General features: G+C 36.6%; 1 protein-coding gene across 2 annotated transcripts in view; it reads left to right on the top strand.

Moving 5' to 3' along the window:
- grm7 (glutamate metabotropic receptor 7) overlaps nt 1-18,336 on the top strand; it is a 240,684-nt gene that overhangs the window by 133,153 nt on the left and 89,195 nt on the right. For both annotated transcript variants that reach the window (XM_016503641.1, XM_016503640.1), the window contains exon 5: nt 9,933-10,070. In XM_016503641.1, the coding sequence (XP_016359127.1) occupies nt 9,933-10,070 (138 nt within the window). The remainder of the gene's footprint in view (nt 1-9,932; nt 10,071-18,336) is intronic.

An 18,336-nucleotide genomic window follows, 5' to 3' on the forward strand; every position in this document is an offset into this window, starting at 1 on the left:
TATAAGTACCGGATGAAGTGCTTCTTATTCTTACCCAAAAATACAAAATGGAAGAAAGAGTTAAAAATGAACACAATCTTGCTACTCGAGCTGTGTATGAACATTTTTATATATATATATTTGCTTATTTGTTTTGCATTTACTTGTACTTTTACTTTCAACACTTAAGTACGTTTAATATTAAAAAAAATACTTTTCGTACTTAAGTACAATAAATATCACAAACTTTTACTCAAGTAATATTCTAAACTGTGACTGTAACTCAAATTCGGAAACAAAAACAGGAGCAAACGCCAAAGTAAACGTGGGAGAGCAAACAAATTAAAAGCAAACGCTCCTCCCGAACTCGTGTCCCACTAACGTCTGATTGGTCCTCAAAGCGTCGCGTAGAATTGATGATTGACAGAAGCATGGTCCAATCACAGGTCCTGTGAGGTGAGAGTGAGGCGAGAGAGAGAAAAAGGAGAGAACATCCCTCCCAGAACAATACGGGACGTAACAAGTTTATAAATGAGTAAAGTTACTAGTTGCTAATTACTTTAAAAACATATATATATTTTTTTTTTTACATTTACAAGCAATTTCTGAATAAAAGTTGTTTCCTAAAGTAAATCCTACACCATTTCTCTCAGTGTATCTGTGTCAGTAATATTGTCGCTAATATTGTTACACTTGCATAACAGCTAAAAATGGTATGGACTAAAAAGCCACAGGATTAAAATTTGTATGGGGTCTTTAACCACAAGAGGTCAACAACGTTTATGCCACAATGAGAGATATGGGACTGTGTTATTTTCTGACCCAGTTATATTGTATTATATAAGTTAAATGTACTGCAGGGCTGTTTAGTGTTAAATCTCAGGGTGATATATTTTCAGCCGAAACTGAATAATTAAGAGAGTTGAGGTTTAAATAATTCATGTCAAAAACATTTTTTTTTTTTTTTTTGCTTTAATTCGAACGAGCAGTAATAAACAAGTAGGAGCTATGAAGATAAATAAACATACAAACAAAATGATGTTTTTGACATCAATTCACCACAAGCTTCATTTTTAAAGTTGCATAACATAAGAAAGTAATCACATTTTAGCATGCAAACATAATTTCTTTTTTATATAATTTATTTGTTTATTTATTATTAAATATTATTATTATTTATTATTAAGTATTGTTGTTGTTGTTGTTGTTGTATTCTGAACATTCTATAAATGTAAAACAATAAGAGGACTCGTGATCATTCAGAAATCATTCTAATAAGCTGATTTGCTGCCCAAGAAACATTTATTTCTTTATTATCAATGCTGAAAACAGTTGTGCTGATTAAGGCCCTGTCCACACGAACGCGGTTATTTTTAAAACCGCAGCTTTTTCTACGTGGTTTGGCCGTTCGTCCACACGCAAACGCAGCTCCAGGTCACTGAAACTGAACATTTTTGAAAACGCCTGCCAGGGTGAAGATTTTTAAAAACTCCGGTTGCAGTGTTATCGTGTAGACAGCAAAACCGGAGTTTTTGGCTTGTGATGTCGGAGCCTGTGCTGTTATCTCCACCTACTGGAAACTTTTTCAGGCTTCTGATTGGCCAACATGGCTTTACGGTTGAGATTATATTGCCACCTGTTGGTTTGGCATTTTCTCGACAGTGCTTCATAGCATGCGTTTGCGTTTTCATGTGGACGGAGATTTTTTTAAAAACGGAAGGAAAAACTCAGTCTATAAAAATACCCGTGTACGTGTGGACATGGCCTAATATTTTTGTGGAAATTAAGATACCTTTTTCAGTATTCTTTGAACTGATTTAAAAAGAACAGCATTTATTTAAAATAGAAATCTTATTGTAAAAATGTAAAAGTATGTCACTTTAGATCAATTTAATGCATCCTGGCTGTAAAATTATTAATGTCTTAAATAATAAATAAATAAATAAATAAAGAATAAGTAAATTAATATAAAAAAAAAAAATCATACTGACCCCAATTTTTTAAATGGCAGTATATGTACGTCTTTTTATTATTTTATTTTATTTTTATTATTATTTTTAAGCACAGGCTGCAAAAGCAAAAAAAAAAAGCCTACAATTATCTACAAAAAAATTAGGATGAATTCATTACAGAAGTTTAATAATTAGAACAAACCCTAATCAGAATGTGTGAGGAATATCAATATGCCAATGCTTTCCAAGCACTAATAAAAAAGTGAAACAAAGTAGAAATGTAGATGTGTTTGGTGTTTGGTTTAATGGCCTGTTTCTGAATATAACAACAAAATTTCGTCTACAGCTGGTTGAATCGGTGCTGAGCAGAACATTTTAGCCTTGAAAAAAAAAACATTTTATTTTTTTTTTTACCTATTTTCATAGTTACTACATACATTAATTTACTATTTTTTTCCTCTTAGTCTGACACCATTCAAATGATTGCCAATGCAAGCAGTTTTCCGAGAAAACAGAAGCTTATTTCCTTATTTTCCCTGTTTGTTTAATGGCCTGTTTCTGAATATAACAACACAATTTCGTCTACAGCTGGTTGAATCGGTGCTGAGCAGAACATTTTAGCCTTGAAAAAAAAAACATTTTATTTTATTTTTTTACCTATTTTCATAGTTACTACATACATTAATTTACTATTTTTTTCCTCTTAGTCTGACACCATTCAAATGATTGCCAATGCAAGCAGTTTTCCGAGAAAACAGAAGCTTATTTCCTTATTTTCCCTGTTTGTCTGACAAAAACTGCCACTGAAATTATGCAAGCATGATGCTCATCTAAATTATTATCTGTTTTCTTACCACCTCCCCCAATGACTTGTTTTAGCAGAATCGATCTGAAGTTGTCAGCCCCATCTGTCTGGAGCTCACTTCAGATACGGAGACAAATTGCGAGTGCATTAGCCGGTTGTGCTCCGCAACAATGTTATATCAGCAGCTCGGAGACACTCGAAGCGGAGTGACAGCTTGGAGTGTGATCCTTGTTGATTTGGAGATCAGCTCAGTTTGCCTTTTCTCCCAACAGGCTCTGAGCAATGTTTAACCTCAGACCGTCCATAAAATCACAGCAAGGAGGCTAAGATCTAGCGTGGCATTCGAGACTCAGGCACTTTATTTGAAGCGTCGTCAGCGCTAGCGATTGTCACCTGAGGTTTCTCGCAATGGCTTGATGCCACAAGTTAGGATTTCTGGTGGAATGTCTCTTCTTGAGGCGTTAGGATGTTTTAAAACGTGTGTAATTGTTTATAAAGTGGCCTGGGAGGGGTGTGGGAACCTTCTCATTTGCTTGCACGGTTCCCATGACGATGGATTGGCCGTGGGTTGCGGAGTCAGAAGGAAACGGCGTAGGCCTGCCTGAATTAATCTTCCGTGGCGATGCCTGTTGAAAAGCTGGGAAGACACATGCGACTGCCTACATGCTCTTTAAAGGAACGCATGCTGGTCTTCAGTTTTTTGGTTTAAATTTATGCCCTAGGGAGGAATATATATGGGTTTCCTACATAGATGTGCTTGTTTGTGTCACGACTGATATAAAGCCTCCCTCTTCTCATAAATTATCAATATTTACAGAAACACTTCACATTTTGATCACCTTCTTGGGGTTTATTGCACAATAATGACCTATTTGTTGTACATTATCCCTCATAAATAAATGTCATTTTCATATATACAGTGTACATATATACTGCAATTAAGATAATAGTTATGAATGTTTTGTAATGTTCTGCAACAGTTTAGGCCTATTGAATGTTAAAAATTATTGCACAAATGTTACTGTAGTATTTAAGGGCTATATTTACTCATTTTATCCCCAAAAATAGATTTAAAAAAAATCTTGCCTTTATTAATAGTACTATCAGGATTATGGACCTGTTTTGCCTGTTTCTGTTTCATTGTTCCCTTATTTGGTCATGTTCCTGTTCTCTTTGTCTCGTTGTTAGTTGATTCCCCGCACCTGTCTGTCCTCCGTTAAGTTTAGTATAAATGTGTAGTCTGACTCCTGTTTCCTTGTCGGGTCTTGAACGTCTTCCTTGTGCTCTGTGTCTCCCTGTTGGATTATTAAAGACTCTCGTTTTGTGAAATCTCCACGTCACCTCGGCTCCTCATTCCTCCTGTAAGCAAAGCGTGACAGAAGACCCGAATGAAACAGTTACCACCGTGTGTCTACCCTCCGTTTTTTTCCCCTCAGTGTTTTGTTTCAGTTGTGTTATCCATGGATCCCCTCACCCATCTGGAGTACCTCCTCCTCCTGCTGAAGTAGGGGGAGAGATCGCTCGAGGGCCATACTAGACTGTTCCTGGTCCTCGCTGCTCTAACCAGCTACCTGGACGACGCGCTCTGTGCGTTCTACGACGCCAGTTTAAACCTCTCGTGCAGAGCGATGTTGTCCGAAGATGGTCCTCGAGCGAATTTCGCTGCCTTTGTGGAGTGGACACTGGCGAGGCACGGATCCCCGTTCACCGTCTGTCCCGAGGGGGATCTCGCCAGTGCCACTCCGGACCCAGTGCCCAGCCTACCATCTACCAAAAGATTTTTTAATGCTTTTTAAAAAGATATTTTAAGCAAAATATCTTATCTTTGCAAAAGCTGCTTTTATTTCATTAAAAATATAAAAAAACAACAGTAATTATGTGAAATATTCTGTTTTATTTACATTTTCTTTTCCATTTTAACATATTTGAAAGTTTTATAAATTCAGCATCATTACTCCAGTCTTCAGTGTCACATGATCCTTCTGAAATCTTTCAATATGCTGATTTGATGCTCAAAAAAAATCTTAACAACATCAATTTTGAAAACAGTTTTGCTGCTATCATTCATTCATTCATTCATTCATTCAGGCCTTCAGGAACTTTGACACATTTTTTTTGTTCAATATTCTTTGATGAATCAGGATTCTTTGATTGCCTTTATTTAAAATAATATTTTAATTCACTCTTTCATAATTATTGTCACTCAATTGTCATTATATATATATACAGTGTATATATATATATATATATATATATATATATATATATATATATATATATACACAGTATATATTTTAATATATACAGTATATATTTATATATACTGTATATATTTTAATATATACAGTATATATTTATATATACTGTAGGTTCTGTCCATTCTAATACATTAGGAAGATAAATTATGAATGTGATGCTACACTCTAATGGATTATTTCAAACGGTCTCTCCATAATTTTTTCATGTCTAGTGCTTTATTTAATGGCTTCATGTCCAATCTAATCCCCCCTATGGCTTTTGACTAATGTAAAGTGCGGTCAAAATCCTTATTTTAGATATATTGTTAATATTTATAAAAAAAGTGACTATTGGATAGCAAGGGCGGTTCCTGAATCCCGCCGTGGTGGAGGTTCACGGGCTGCCTGTTAATTTCTCAGCAACAGAGCAGCTGTTGAACGCTTTAAACAAAAGGTGAAGCTCTGCGCTTTGTCCTCCAGACACGGAGAAAATGACACAGACAGGCCTTTGGGAGTTTCTTGTGTACAAGGCTTGTGTACAAATACGCTGCAATTAGCAGAATTTATGAGCGAGCACACAAACCTGCTTAGGATCCGTTTCTGAGTCAAGTATGCCCGTGGAGTGATGGGTAGAGCACATGTGGTCGAGGTCATCTGACAAATAAACGGAAAACATGCATCAATCAGCCTGAGGAATAATTTAGCTGCTAAGGCCATAGAACATAAACTGCAGAGTTTTTGAGCTCAGGTCAGTATGTTGTAGTGATTATGAAAACTGGGGTTTATTTATAAAACATGAGCAGAACATATTTTATTGTAACTTGTTCATAAAACCATTTACAATGCAAAGTTTTATGTAAGAATGGTTTTATGAACTACATGCAGAGAAATTCGATCTGCTTGGATTTTATTGGGAATTATGTATTAAAACATTTAGTGTAAAAATGGGACAGTTATCATACGAATGATTTTACGAACGATTTACACAGACATATTTCTGCTTGTATTTCATGAATGGGATTTGTGTGTTTTCAGAGCCATGGCTTTAAAATTACTGTACATACACTGACGTGTTGAGCTATGATGCTCATGTGGGCAACACCGGTTCAAATCTGACTTGCAACATTTCCTGATCATGTTCCACCTGACACTCTCAGCATCATATGTCTTTTGTAAGCAAAACAAATGTCTGATAAAACGTTTCAATTCTTATCTAACAATTTTTACATAGTTAACAGGATAAAAAAGTTTTTTTCTTTAACACATTTTTCTGTTGTTATATAAAGTTTTTACGAACTACTGACGAACACAGAAATCCATTCCTCTCATTTTGCTCATGTGGTTGATACAAACGATTCTTTCATCCATTGTCAGAGAAATTTACACATTTGTCGATCTCATTGTGTTGTGGGAGCTGTAGCTTAGCAGTACTGCCTACTTGTGGTGCTCATGTGGGAAGTGTGGGTTTGAATCTGACACAGTTCACAGTTATATTCCCTCTCTCTCCTCTCAATCTTCTGTCTTCCATGAGCAGAACGGATTTCTGTGTAATTCATTTGTAGTGTGAACTTTTTTTATTGAATTATTTAGCATTAAGTATTAATATTTCCTTAACTGGCTTGCTATTTTAATTTTAATTTTAATTGAATTTTAAATTAAATTTATTTAAATTAAAATTTATTTACATTAGATTTACACATGCTTCATGAAAAAGGCTCATTGTGTGTACTGAGAGCCACAGCCTAGCAGTTGGTGCACATACTCGGTACTCAAGTGGGAAAAGTGGGTTTGAATCTGACTCACAACCAGTTCACATTCACATTGCCCTTTTCTCTTCACAAATTCAGTGCTCGATGAGCTAAACAGATGTTTGTGTAAATCATTTGTAGAACTGTTTTTATTTGCAATTCAATTGAATAATTGCATTCAGTTCACATCTGGTTCAAAAATAGTTTGTAAAATCAGTTTTACGTCAGTTTACACAAGAATTTATGCAAAAAATGCACCTTCTCATTGTGCACATGTGGGAAATTTGAGATTGAATCTGGCTTGCAAATGCTTATTTTCACCCTTCCTTCCCATTATTTTCCTTACTCTCTCTACTTTCTCTCCAAAAAGTCTCAATAGACTTTAATCAGGTAAGACACCATATTGAATTTAATGGGGATGAGAACGAGGCTGTGAGGGATAGACTTACAGATTTTACAATAGCATGTGCTATTTGTGCTAATCATGCTATTTTCACAACTAACAACTTTCAAAATTGCTTTGTGGAGTTCTAGTCTACTGAAAGTTCTTTTTGGAAATATGTTTCATCAGCTAAACAATCAATATGTTGTTAAACTACAGTACAATCCATTGAATGCTCTGTACTTCTATCTTTCACAGCTTAGCTTTCATTCCTGTCAGAAATCACATATGGTGCTACCCTGCCTGAAGTCTATAGGCACTTCAAAAAAGTGCGGTGATGTACTTTGAGTATTCGGGGGGAAATCTTGATTTCAACCGATCACAGAAGAAGTGACAGACTTCACCATCAGACTCCAGCACTCAAGATGCCAACGTGGGGCATGCAGCTTGGGAGCCGCAGATAGGCTAAATACTTGCTCCGACTCGAGAGTATGCAAAGCCCAGGAGTGCATTAAAGACTTCAGCTGCATTTGTTGACTGGCTTAGGGCAGCTCTGCTGTAGCAGCTTAATGATAACACATTATCTCTTTCTTAACACTTATTTTCTAGTGGGCAAAACAGACACGGACTCACTTCCTTTCAAGTCTGCCAAGTGGAAGCAAACAAAGTTTAAATGATTTATGACTATGTAAGGTTAGCCGATGCCTGTGGCAAAATGAAATGTTCTGCTGACCTTTGTCTTTGTAGCTACACTGTGGATGAAAGCTTCATTACGCCACAAACCTATTTAGATGAGGCATGTTATTAGCCTTGATGGCAGACAACAAGAACAGACTCAAAAGACTCTTCAGGATCCGGATTGATAAATGTTATTGTTTGTCTGCTGATGGCGAACGGTCTGATTACATGCTAAGCTTCCTGACGTGAAGAATGGCAAATAAGGATGTTAAGGATTTTGTTGGGGATGCAGAACTTTTGCCACACAAATGTGTTGTGGCCTTTTCACACCGAGGCTGATTATTCAACTATGGTAACTTCTCTAAAAAAATAATTAAAAAAAAATATAGGCTAAATACTTGCTCCGACTCGAGAGTATGCAAAGCCCAGGAGTGCATTAAAGACTTCAGCTGCATTTGTTGACTGGCTTAGGGCAGCTCTGCTGTAGCAGCTTAATGATAACACATTATCTCTTTCTTAACACTTATTTTCTAGTGGGCAAAACAGACACGGACTCACTTCCTTTCAAGTCTGCCAAGTGGAAGCAAACAAAGTTTAAATGATTTATGACTATGTAAGGTTAGCCGATGCCTGTGGCAAAATGAAATGTTCTGCTGACCTTTGTCTTTGTAGCTACACTGTGGATGAAAGCTTCATTACGCCACAAACCTATTTAGATGAGGCATGTTATTAGCCTTGATGGCAGACAACAAGAACAGACTCAAAAGACTCTTCAGGATCCGGATTGATAAATGTTATTGTTTGTCTGCTGATGGCGAACGGTCTGATTACATGCTAAGCTTCCTGACGTGAAGAATGGCAAATAAGCATGTTAAGGATTTTGTTGGGGATGCAGAACTTTTGCCACACAAATGTGTTGTGGCCTTTTCACTCCGAGGCTGATTATTCAACTATGGTAACTTCTCTAAAAAAATAATAAAAAAAAAATTTATATGCTGTACCTGTGATTTAATTGCTCAGAGAAACTGTTTAAGATTATCCAACTAGTTACACCAGTATACTAGCATCACATTCTTGGCCAGTAGTTCAGTTCAGCAGGATGATGATGACTGAAATCACAACTCAATCTCATGAGAAAATGTAACTATTTTACAAAGTCATTTCATATAAATTTGTGCAATGTGATTCATACAGAAATGTACGATTTTTAGAAACGTGAATAAGGCTGACAAGCAGTGTTCAGCTCTCAAGTTCTCTCAAAATTATGAACAAATGTTCTTCCAGTGATTCAATAGAATGTTCATTCAAAGTTATCTGGGGCCGGTTGCACCAGCTGGACGTACACCCGGTTGTAAGACTAGGCTGGACGTAAAATGAGCTTTAAGTCCTGCGTAGAATTTATACCCGTTGCACCATCTCGGCGTAGTGCTACGTCTCATTGTAGCCTACATAAACTTGATAGTCAGCTATAAAAAAATAACTAGAGAGAAGTCAGCTATAAAAAAATAACTCTAGAGAGAAGCATTGTATTACATTTATTATATTTTACTTAACCTTGATGAAATCTGTCATGGGAGTGTGCAGGGAGACTTCAGATATAAAAACGCGGACTTGTTAGGAAATGTTTACTCAATGAAATCATAGCGCGGTGATTTCACTTATATTATGTCTTGAGCAATTCAGTTCTATATTAGTAGTTGTAGCCATTGCGGCGTGAACGTCGTCTCAGCTATATCTATAACTGAGGGAGAATGTGTCGGCGTGGACGCGCATTGTCTACGCCGGGCGTAGTTGCGCCTGATCGTAGTTTCAGTTGGTGCAACAGGTGTAAATATTTATCGTAAAGCAGGATGTTGCAAAGCCCAGCGTAGGGCTTATACCCAGTATTTTTACATCTAGCTGGTGCAACCGGCCCCAGTTCTTCAAAATGTAAAATAGATACTAATTGCCATGTGAGTATGTTGGAAATGCCAACAAACTTGGCACTGTTCATACATTATCATTACCTATCCTTTTTTTTTTTTTGGTAGATATACTAGTGAAGCAATTTAGGTATGTTCAGGTATAACCAAAATAATAGCACATGGCTTTTCAGGTAATATTACCGATTATCTGATGCTATCGCTAATGGTTTTACGTTGTCATTTTCAGGTTTCGACACCTACTTTACATCACGCACACTGGAGAACAACAGAAGGAACGTCTGGTTTGCTGAGTTCTGGGAGGAGAACTTCAACTGCAAGCTCATGAGTTCCTCCAAGAAAGAAGACACTAGCAGAAAGTGCACAGGTAAATGCTAACAGCTCATTTTTGCCTAAAAACACCTCATGCTATGACATGCAGGTTTTCTTTCAGCGAGTTGATGATGTTTGCCCTCTTGACTGAAAACCTAGCTTAAAAATTCTGTGTAAGCTGGTAACTGTACAGTCTTTTCATTGATGGTAACTTAGGGTGACCATGCGTGCCATTTTCCCAGGATGCGTCCTGGCCAGGATTTCTATATTGCCTAAAATATCTAGGTTTTGGCTTTGTTTGCGTGTGCAGACCGATCGGTGTATGACATCAAAATACCATACAGACAGTTATGCTTTCAAAATGCTCTCGAGGTACTTTGATGTCAAACACTGATCGATCTGAGCCGCGCTGCTTTTAAGTCGAACACATCCTATGTACGAGTAATTGCATCGCTTTGACCGTAGATCCCACCTTCTCACACACACCATGATTGGTCCATTATGTACAATGCCTGCATGTTATTGGTCAAACTACTTTTCGATCATTACCTTCAGCAAGCATGAAAACAGGAAAAAACAAAGCCAAAACAAATCCTGGCAAGGACGCGTCCTGGGAAAATGGCACGTATGGTCACCCTATGGTAACTGGTCGAAGTTGATCTTTAGCAACAACAGGTGATCAGGTGATTTTGGTAACTGGTTGACCGCCTAACTGACCAGCTTGGACCTGCTAATAACCGGCTTACACCAGCTAGTTACCAGATAGTGTGTAAAAATCAAAGCTACCAGCTTTAGCTGGATTTTCCAGCAAGGAATTATAAACACTTGCTGCAGTGATTGAAAAAAGTATAAAAGTTACCACTGTTTCCCTAGCTTTTTTTTTTTTTTTTTTGAAGAAACCTTTCAGGCTTTGACTCCAGCTTATTAGCGCTGCGTTTCTGAATACAAAGCACATTCTCCACTGTAACAGAGCTCTCAATTACATAAGCTTCCCTCAGCTCATCATGGCTAGTTCAGGCTGACAGGTTCCCAATTCCCAGTCAGCTACAAGACAGAGTAAATGCGCATCAAGATTGTAACCGAAATTTGGGAATATTCATAACAGGATAGCATAAGTATGCATGCAAGGTTGTTTTCCTTTCTTATTTAAAAAAAAAAATAGGTGTAGCTTTGGATGCATTAATCCAGGATTGAGTAGAACATTACATTTTAAGCAATGATATCCATTATTACTAAAGTAGAATTTCTAAGTTGTAAAATCATTTTTAAATTGTATATGCATGTATTTTGTCTGGTAGCCTGTGGCGAAGTCAATATCAGCACAAGGGGTAAACACTCTGGAGTATCTAGAGTAATTAATGTAGGAATCAATACTATTGACTACGTGCTAACGAAATTAAAAGAATGACAAAGAAATTGTTACCCAGAATTGTTCTGTATTGTATAATATGTCCTTTCACATTTCTCTAAGAAATATGATGCTTGTCAAGAGATGTTTATTGATATTTGAACTGGTGAAAACTCAGTTAATTGACTAATGATGTGCACAACTGTCACATATGAAAACAGAGACAGTGTACAACAACTGGTTTTTGCTTCAGGACAGATTTTACAGCAATTGCTGTAAAATTGCCCAATGCTGTACCAAACCTCTTTATTGCGCAAAATTGAATTTCAGTGGTTTGATGCTCTCAGCAGCTAATAATTCACTGCACAAAACACCAAGGTGCAAAGGGGTCTGGCAGCTCTAACAAACCTAACCAAAATGGTCTACCAGGTCAAAATAAGGTCCACTAGATGGTACTTGAGGTGTTCTGCTATTTAGACCACATTGGACTAACATACATAAGATAGAAACTATTTGACTGTCGCCTACACCTTATGTCAAGTTGGTAGTAACATAGCACCAGCCTCAGACAGACCGCCGGCTCGCCCACAGATCGCCCACAGTCTGTTCGCAAACCGTCTGATGCACATTGCACAAAGATGGCAAGAACTGACTGAAAAACACTATCCTTGCTGGTCACTGTTGTGCAATTTGTTTATTCCACGACTGTTTATTTTTGTGGTACCAACCAGTGTTACCAATTGTGGTTTTCCTGCAAAATTGGGCTACTTTTGCACTGTTGCTGTGGGTTGTTATTTTAGCCTGCAAGTCAAAGCAATTTCACGATTTTGATGGAGAGGAAAACCATGGAAAAAAACTGATTGGGCTACTTTTGAATAAGAATTAGGATGGTTTTGTTTCGCAGTCCTGGCAACCCTGGTACTAACTTTTTTCATATATTAATGACACATAAAAATGTGACAAATTCTGATTGGTCACTTTTTTTGGCATTCTTGACCTTTCTTGGTTAAGTGGTGAGTGTTTGGCCAGAATAAATTGAAAAATGGAAATTGTATGCAATTAATCAAAAGTCTAGCTATCTGAGTAGTAACATTTAACGTGCTTGAGACCAAAAGACTAATTAGCATATGTTGGCTTTTTGAATTTTTTAACAATTTCTTGCATGTTATATTGCCGTTCAAACAGCAGCATAATACAGTCCTATTTTTGAGCACTAATATGGTTGTACAATCATTCCTAAATGCAACTAGGCACGAAACATTTTTAAGAAGTATTTTTTTTCTTGTTTTCCTGTAACTAAAACGTCTTTAAAACAAGATATTTTTTATTGAAAAGTGACATTTTTGTAAGACAATTAAGCCCTGTTCACACCAAGGACGATAACTATAATGATAACGATAAAATATAGTCTTTCAAATCGTTCTAAATGTAAAAAAAATAACAGAGTTCATACCACAACTATAACAATAATGACACATAGGAACAATATCGTTGGAATCACTTTTTAGAACATTTTTTTTTCCAGCTGATGAATGATAAAAACATTGACAGCAAATCAGAATCCATCCTGCTTTAAGGAGATTGACAATTTAAAGCTGCAAACGACAAAACTGCAGTGCGTGCTTATAATAAACAGAACATTATCGCTATGCTAATATAGTTATATAGTTATAATATATCTTTATAGTCATCGTTCTTTGTGTGAACGGGCCTTTAGACTTGTTTTTATGCAATAAATCTTTATTTCATTTACACTATTTTTGTTTGTTTTAGTTACAAAGTGGTGTCTTGCACTAATATTTTTTTATATATACTGACACCTAGTGGTGTAGATGAAGCATCACTAAATGTGGTTGCATTTGGTGTGAACTCATCCACTATACAAATAGTTGTCTCTTACATTATTTAGTGTGATATGTGGTGCTTTTTTCCATTTGTGGTTTCGATAACTCACCTAGAGATACAAGCTGTAGTCATCCGAAAGTTGTAGATCCAGACGCTGTTTTCCACCAGTTTATGGTCTCTGCGAGACGTAGTCAATGAGAAATCTCGTTTATTGAGTGTCCTGTCTGCTCCGGGAGCCTCTGGACAACGAGGTGAGATATTCAAGAACTGGAGGTGGCGGCAGTTTCTGTTAGCGACAGCTGGCAACGTCTGCATCGCCCAGAGACGCCGTCGTGTGAGGGACAATTTACAGACATCAAGGGGCCGAGTATGTGATGAGAGAGAAAGCACATGGTGTCGTTGCATCTTGTTTTCCTGTAATAACAACAAAAATGTCTTTAAAAGAATCAGAATCAGAAGAGCTTTATTACCAAGTATGTTTACACACACAAGGAATTTGACTTGACGACAGGAGCTTCCAGTGTAGAAGAAAGTACAAACATAGTGCAGACATACATGATTCCTGGCTGCCATTTGCGGCGCCATCATCAATAGAGATTCCAAGATATTTTTACTTAAAAAGTGTTACGTCCCATGTCGTAGGTTGTACTGTTCTCAGGGTAGTCATTTGATTTTGATTGTTTTATTCTCTATGCGATTTAGAATAGTTTTTTTTAAATATATCTTTGTTTATTTCATTTACACTACTTATGTATTATATATATATTATGCTGACACCTAGTGGTGTGGAGGATGCATTACACAAAACTCAGCCATCGATTAACAACTTCTGCAAACAAAAGTGTCGCATAATATTATTTAGTCTTAAATAAATGTTATTTTTAGCTGGTCTTGTTATCTCAACAAGGCGGTCTCCATCAGGATACTCACTCTGTAAACATAAAACCTCTTTTTGGGGCACTGATATGACTTGAGAATTCACGTGAGCATACATTATTTTGAAATATATTTTCAAATGTACTTTTTATTATTATTTTAGTAAGCATAGACCTCAATAAATTCAGCTGGATTTATGCTTAAAACAAGAAAAACACATACAAACAATTCTTAATATATTATTATCTGCAGTGTTGCTTCTTGTGTAAATGTCGTGTGTTTAAATATTTGGTCCCACTTTATATTAAGTGGCCTTAACTACTATGTACTTACATCAAAAAAATAAGTGCAATGTACTTTGTGTTCATATTGTGTTGAAAATCACTTTTGCTGCTATTGAGGTGGGATACGGGTAAGGTTAGGGACAAGTTTGGTGGTTTGGGTAAGATTAAGTGTCAACAGTGTAATTATAAATTAATTACAAATGTAATTACATGCAGGTTTTTTTTTTAAATAGTACAATGTAAAAGCATGTATGTACACAATAAGTACATTTGTAATGCTCGGCCTAATAAAAGGCTGGCCAAAAGGTACCAAATCAGTAAAGCTAATAGAACTAGATGTTTCAATCCCTTTAGTAGGAAACTCTTGATAGTAGCAATCGGTGTGGAGTGGTTAAAAAGAGGGTAAGGTATGTCATTGGGGTCATCAGGTGGGCACCCTGCTTCATCGACGTTTCGTTGATTGAAGCCCACAACGTCTCCAAAAGGCTCAACGGTGTACCCAGCGTCCCAGGTACACCCCCCTCCATGCCATACCCTCTATATGGCAGGGGCGTCCTTCTCCCTGAGTCGGGCCTAAGCCTGACCGCATACCATCTGTCTCTACCTTGCTGCCCAGATGGGGTCCTTACGCTTGATCCAGAGCCAGTTACTGCTTTTTTCAGCAGCACTTGATATGGACTTGATGGCCTGTTGGAGAGAGCGACCCTTCACCCCTATTTTTCTCAGCAAACTGGTGGTAGATGTTGCAACAAAACCCCTGCATCCCACCTCTACTGGGAAGATGCTAGTCTTCCAGCCGTTCTGGGATGCTTCAGCTGCCAGGTCGGAATATTTGTTCTTTTTCCTCTCATAAGCCTCTTCAACCCCCTCTTCCCATGGTACTGTTTAATTTTAATTAAACATGTATTGTATTGAAACAATTTGAATAGCATTCAAATGATTAGTTTGAATGCAAGTACATAGTTAAGGGCACTTAATATAAAGTGAGACTAAATATTTTACTGCAATACAAGACAGAAATACTCTTGCTGAATGACATTGGGAATGCTTTTAAAGGATTGAAGAGCCAGAGTTCAGTGTCCTCTGGGCACTGGAGTATTTGAATTTAGACTCGCAATGGCACTTCATGAAAATGACAGCTTCTCAGTCCCCTCACAAAAGAAAACATAAACAGAAAATTGCCGAACTCTGCCTGTGGAATTGCTGTTATTATTGGTGTTTTCAATAGAAATGTTCAGAGAGACTGATGCACCTGTGTTTTTGCAAAATTATAGTTTTTTTTTTTAATTTATTGAAAAGTTGTAATTTAGCTTTACATTAGCATTTCTATGCCACATTTGTCATTCTTATAGATAAAGTATTTCTTATTGTTTGTCTGAGGAAGTTTTGGTATATTCAAGTAAACATAAAACGGAATTCAAAGTCATCTTTAATTTAAATAACAAGGTTTATTTTGAAGTGAAACAAGAAAATGTATAGGTTGGGATTTGTTTTCATTTTGTTTTTATTATTATTAGTGTTATTATTATTGTGTTTATTTGATGTTGACTTTTATAAAAAAAAAAAAAAAACATTTGTCATCTAATCAAGATGGACTGATCATGATAGCAGTTTTGTTTTATGTCCTTGTTCTTTGTGCAAGTGTGTCGTATCAGTAACAAACAAGCACTTCTTGTGTAGGATGTTCTGGTATGAGGAAACGGGGACACCCTGATTCGTTCCTTTCCATTTTTTGACCTCTTTCAGCAGGCGGCAATCAGCACACAGACATCTATTCACCGTAATTACATGCTGTGTTTATCTATGTAGCACATGCTTCAGGATCGCTTCCATTTTCAGCGGTGGGTTTTGCAGAATTATAGCTTGATAATAATGAGAGTGACAGCCATTGCCTAGCATATCAGAAGCAAGAAACACCCATACATCCATCTCCCCATCCATCTATATGAGGCTTTAATGTTCTGACTTGACAAGATCAAACAGCTCTCGATTAAACTAGAATGATCAGCATACCTAACCTTTATATGTTTGCGTGTAACCACTGGGATTTTGAAGATTCCGCAATGATGTTCTGTTTCAGTTTATTCTATTCCACCAGCAGTATCACAATGTCTTTTTTTTAGGGAGGGACATGGTACCTTTTAAAACTTTTATTCCCTATTTAAGCAGAATCAAGCTACCTAATTAACTCTGAAATGCCTAAAAGGTATTTTGGAGATCAAACAGAATCATTTGCGTGGAGTGGTGGATGGTGAGGCACTCTGACTCATCTATTCACCGTAATTACATGCTGTGTTTATCTATGTAGCACATGCTTCAGGATCGCTTCCATTTTCAGCGGTGGGTTTTGCAGAATTATAGCTTGATAATAATGAGAGTGACAGCCATTGCCTAGCATATCAGAAGCAAGAAACACCCATACATCCATCTCTCCATCCATCTATATGAGGCTTTAATGTTCTGACTTCACAAGATCAAACAGCTCTCGATTAAACTAGAATGATCAGCATACCTAACCTTTATATGTTTGCGTGTAACCACTGGGATTTTGAAGATTCCGCAATGATGTTCTGTTTCAGTTTATTCTATTCCACCAGCAGTATCACAATGTCTTTTTTTTAGGGAGGGACATGGTACCTTTTAAAACTTTTATTCCCTATTTAAGCAGAATCAAGCTACCTAATTAACTCTGAAATGCCTAAAAGGTATTTTGGAGATCAAACAGAATCATTTGCGTGGAGTGGTGGATGGTGAGGCACTCTGACTACGTTTACATGGACATCGGTAATCTAATTATTTACCTTATTCTAAATAAGCCAATATTATGATTATGGTGTTTACATGAGTTGCTTTTAGAATATTCCTTTCATGTTCCCGTTTTACATGTTATAGTACATAGTTCGATTAATGGCACACATCATTACGTCCCACATGATGCCATCCGACGTCCCCTCTGGAATTTCACGTATAAACATATAGTTCGTCTTCGTGATGATGCCATGTACTGTTTTGGGTGTTTCATTTTTAATTTTATGAAAGCTTCAAGTGCTGTTGAAGCTCTTTTATTTGCCGTCAAACGGTTGAGCACTGCCGTGTGTGTATCCTGTCGCAAAATGCAGCGAAAAGTCCTACTAATCAGAGTATTGTCTTAATCTTATTAAAATCGGATTATTGTTGTCCATGTAAACGTACTCTCTGTTTGCGCTCATGAATGGCTGCATCGGTTTGTTTTAGAATAAAGGATTGTGGGTAGAGTTGCCTCAAGCTGGCGCCGCAGTGGGTCCACATTTCTCAATTATCTCTCACATGGAGAACTAAAAAAAATTGTGTTTTTTTTTTTTTTTTTTTTTTTCATATTTTCTTAGAATATTTTCATCAACATCGTGTTTTCATTAAAATGGTTTAATTATAATTATGATGATAATGATAGACTTTTATCCTAATATGTTGCTTCATTTTATTTTCAATAAATAAATGGCTTCTTAGGCTATCTGAAAAAATGTTTTTGTTATTGTTTTTTTTCACCAATTTTATTTACATCAACAGTATGCTTTGATTAAAATGGTTTAACTATCATTATGGCGCTTCTTTTTTCATCTAGTTTTCATTATCATTGACAAAGACAACAAGACTCGGGGCAAACGCACAGGATGTATCTTTGCATTCCAAAACAGCTAGAATGCAACAGAATCCCAGCTAACAGTAACATTTTCAGAACTTTGGATAACGTTCTGGACAAAGTTATGAACAAATGTTCTTCCAGTAACATTAATGGAATGTTCATTCAAAGTTATCTGGTCTTTAATAGCGCTTTCAAACATAAGGGAAAACAAACAAAAAAAACGACAGTTTTTTTGTTCTTGAAACATTTTCATTGAGCATTCCTCTAACTTTTTTTTTTTTTTTAAATGTGACTACTTGTTTTGAAACATTCAGAGAACATTCAAAAGTAATGTTTCCACAATTTT

This window comes from Sinocyclocheilus anshuiensis, unplaced genomic scaffold (assembly GCF_001515605.1).
Source record: "Sinocyclocheilus anshuiensis isolate Anshui unplaced genomic scaffold, SAMN03320099.WGS_v1.1 scaffold2488, whole genome shotgun sequence".
In the NCBI taxonomy this organism is placed as follows: Eukaryota; Metazoa; Chordata; class Actinopteri; order Cypriniformes; family Cyprinidae; genus Sinocyclocheilus; species Sinocyclocheilus anshuiensis.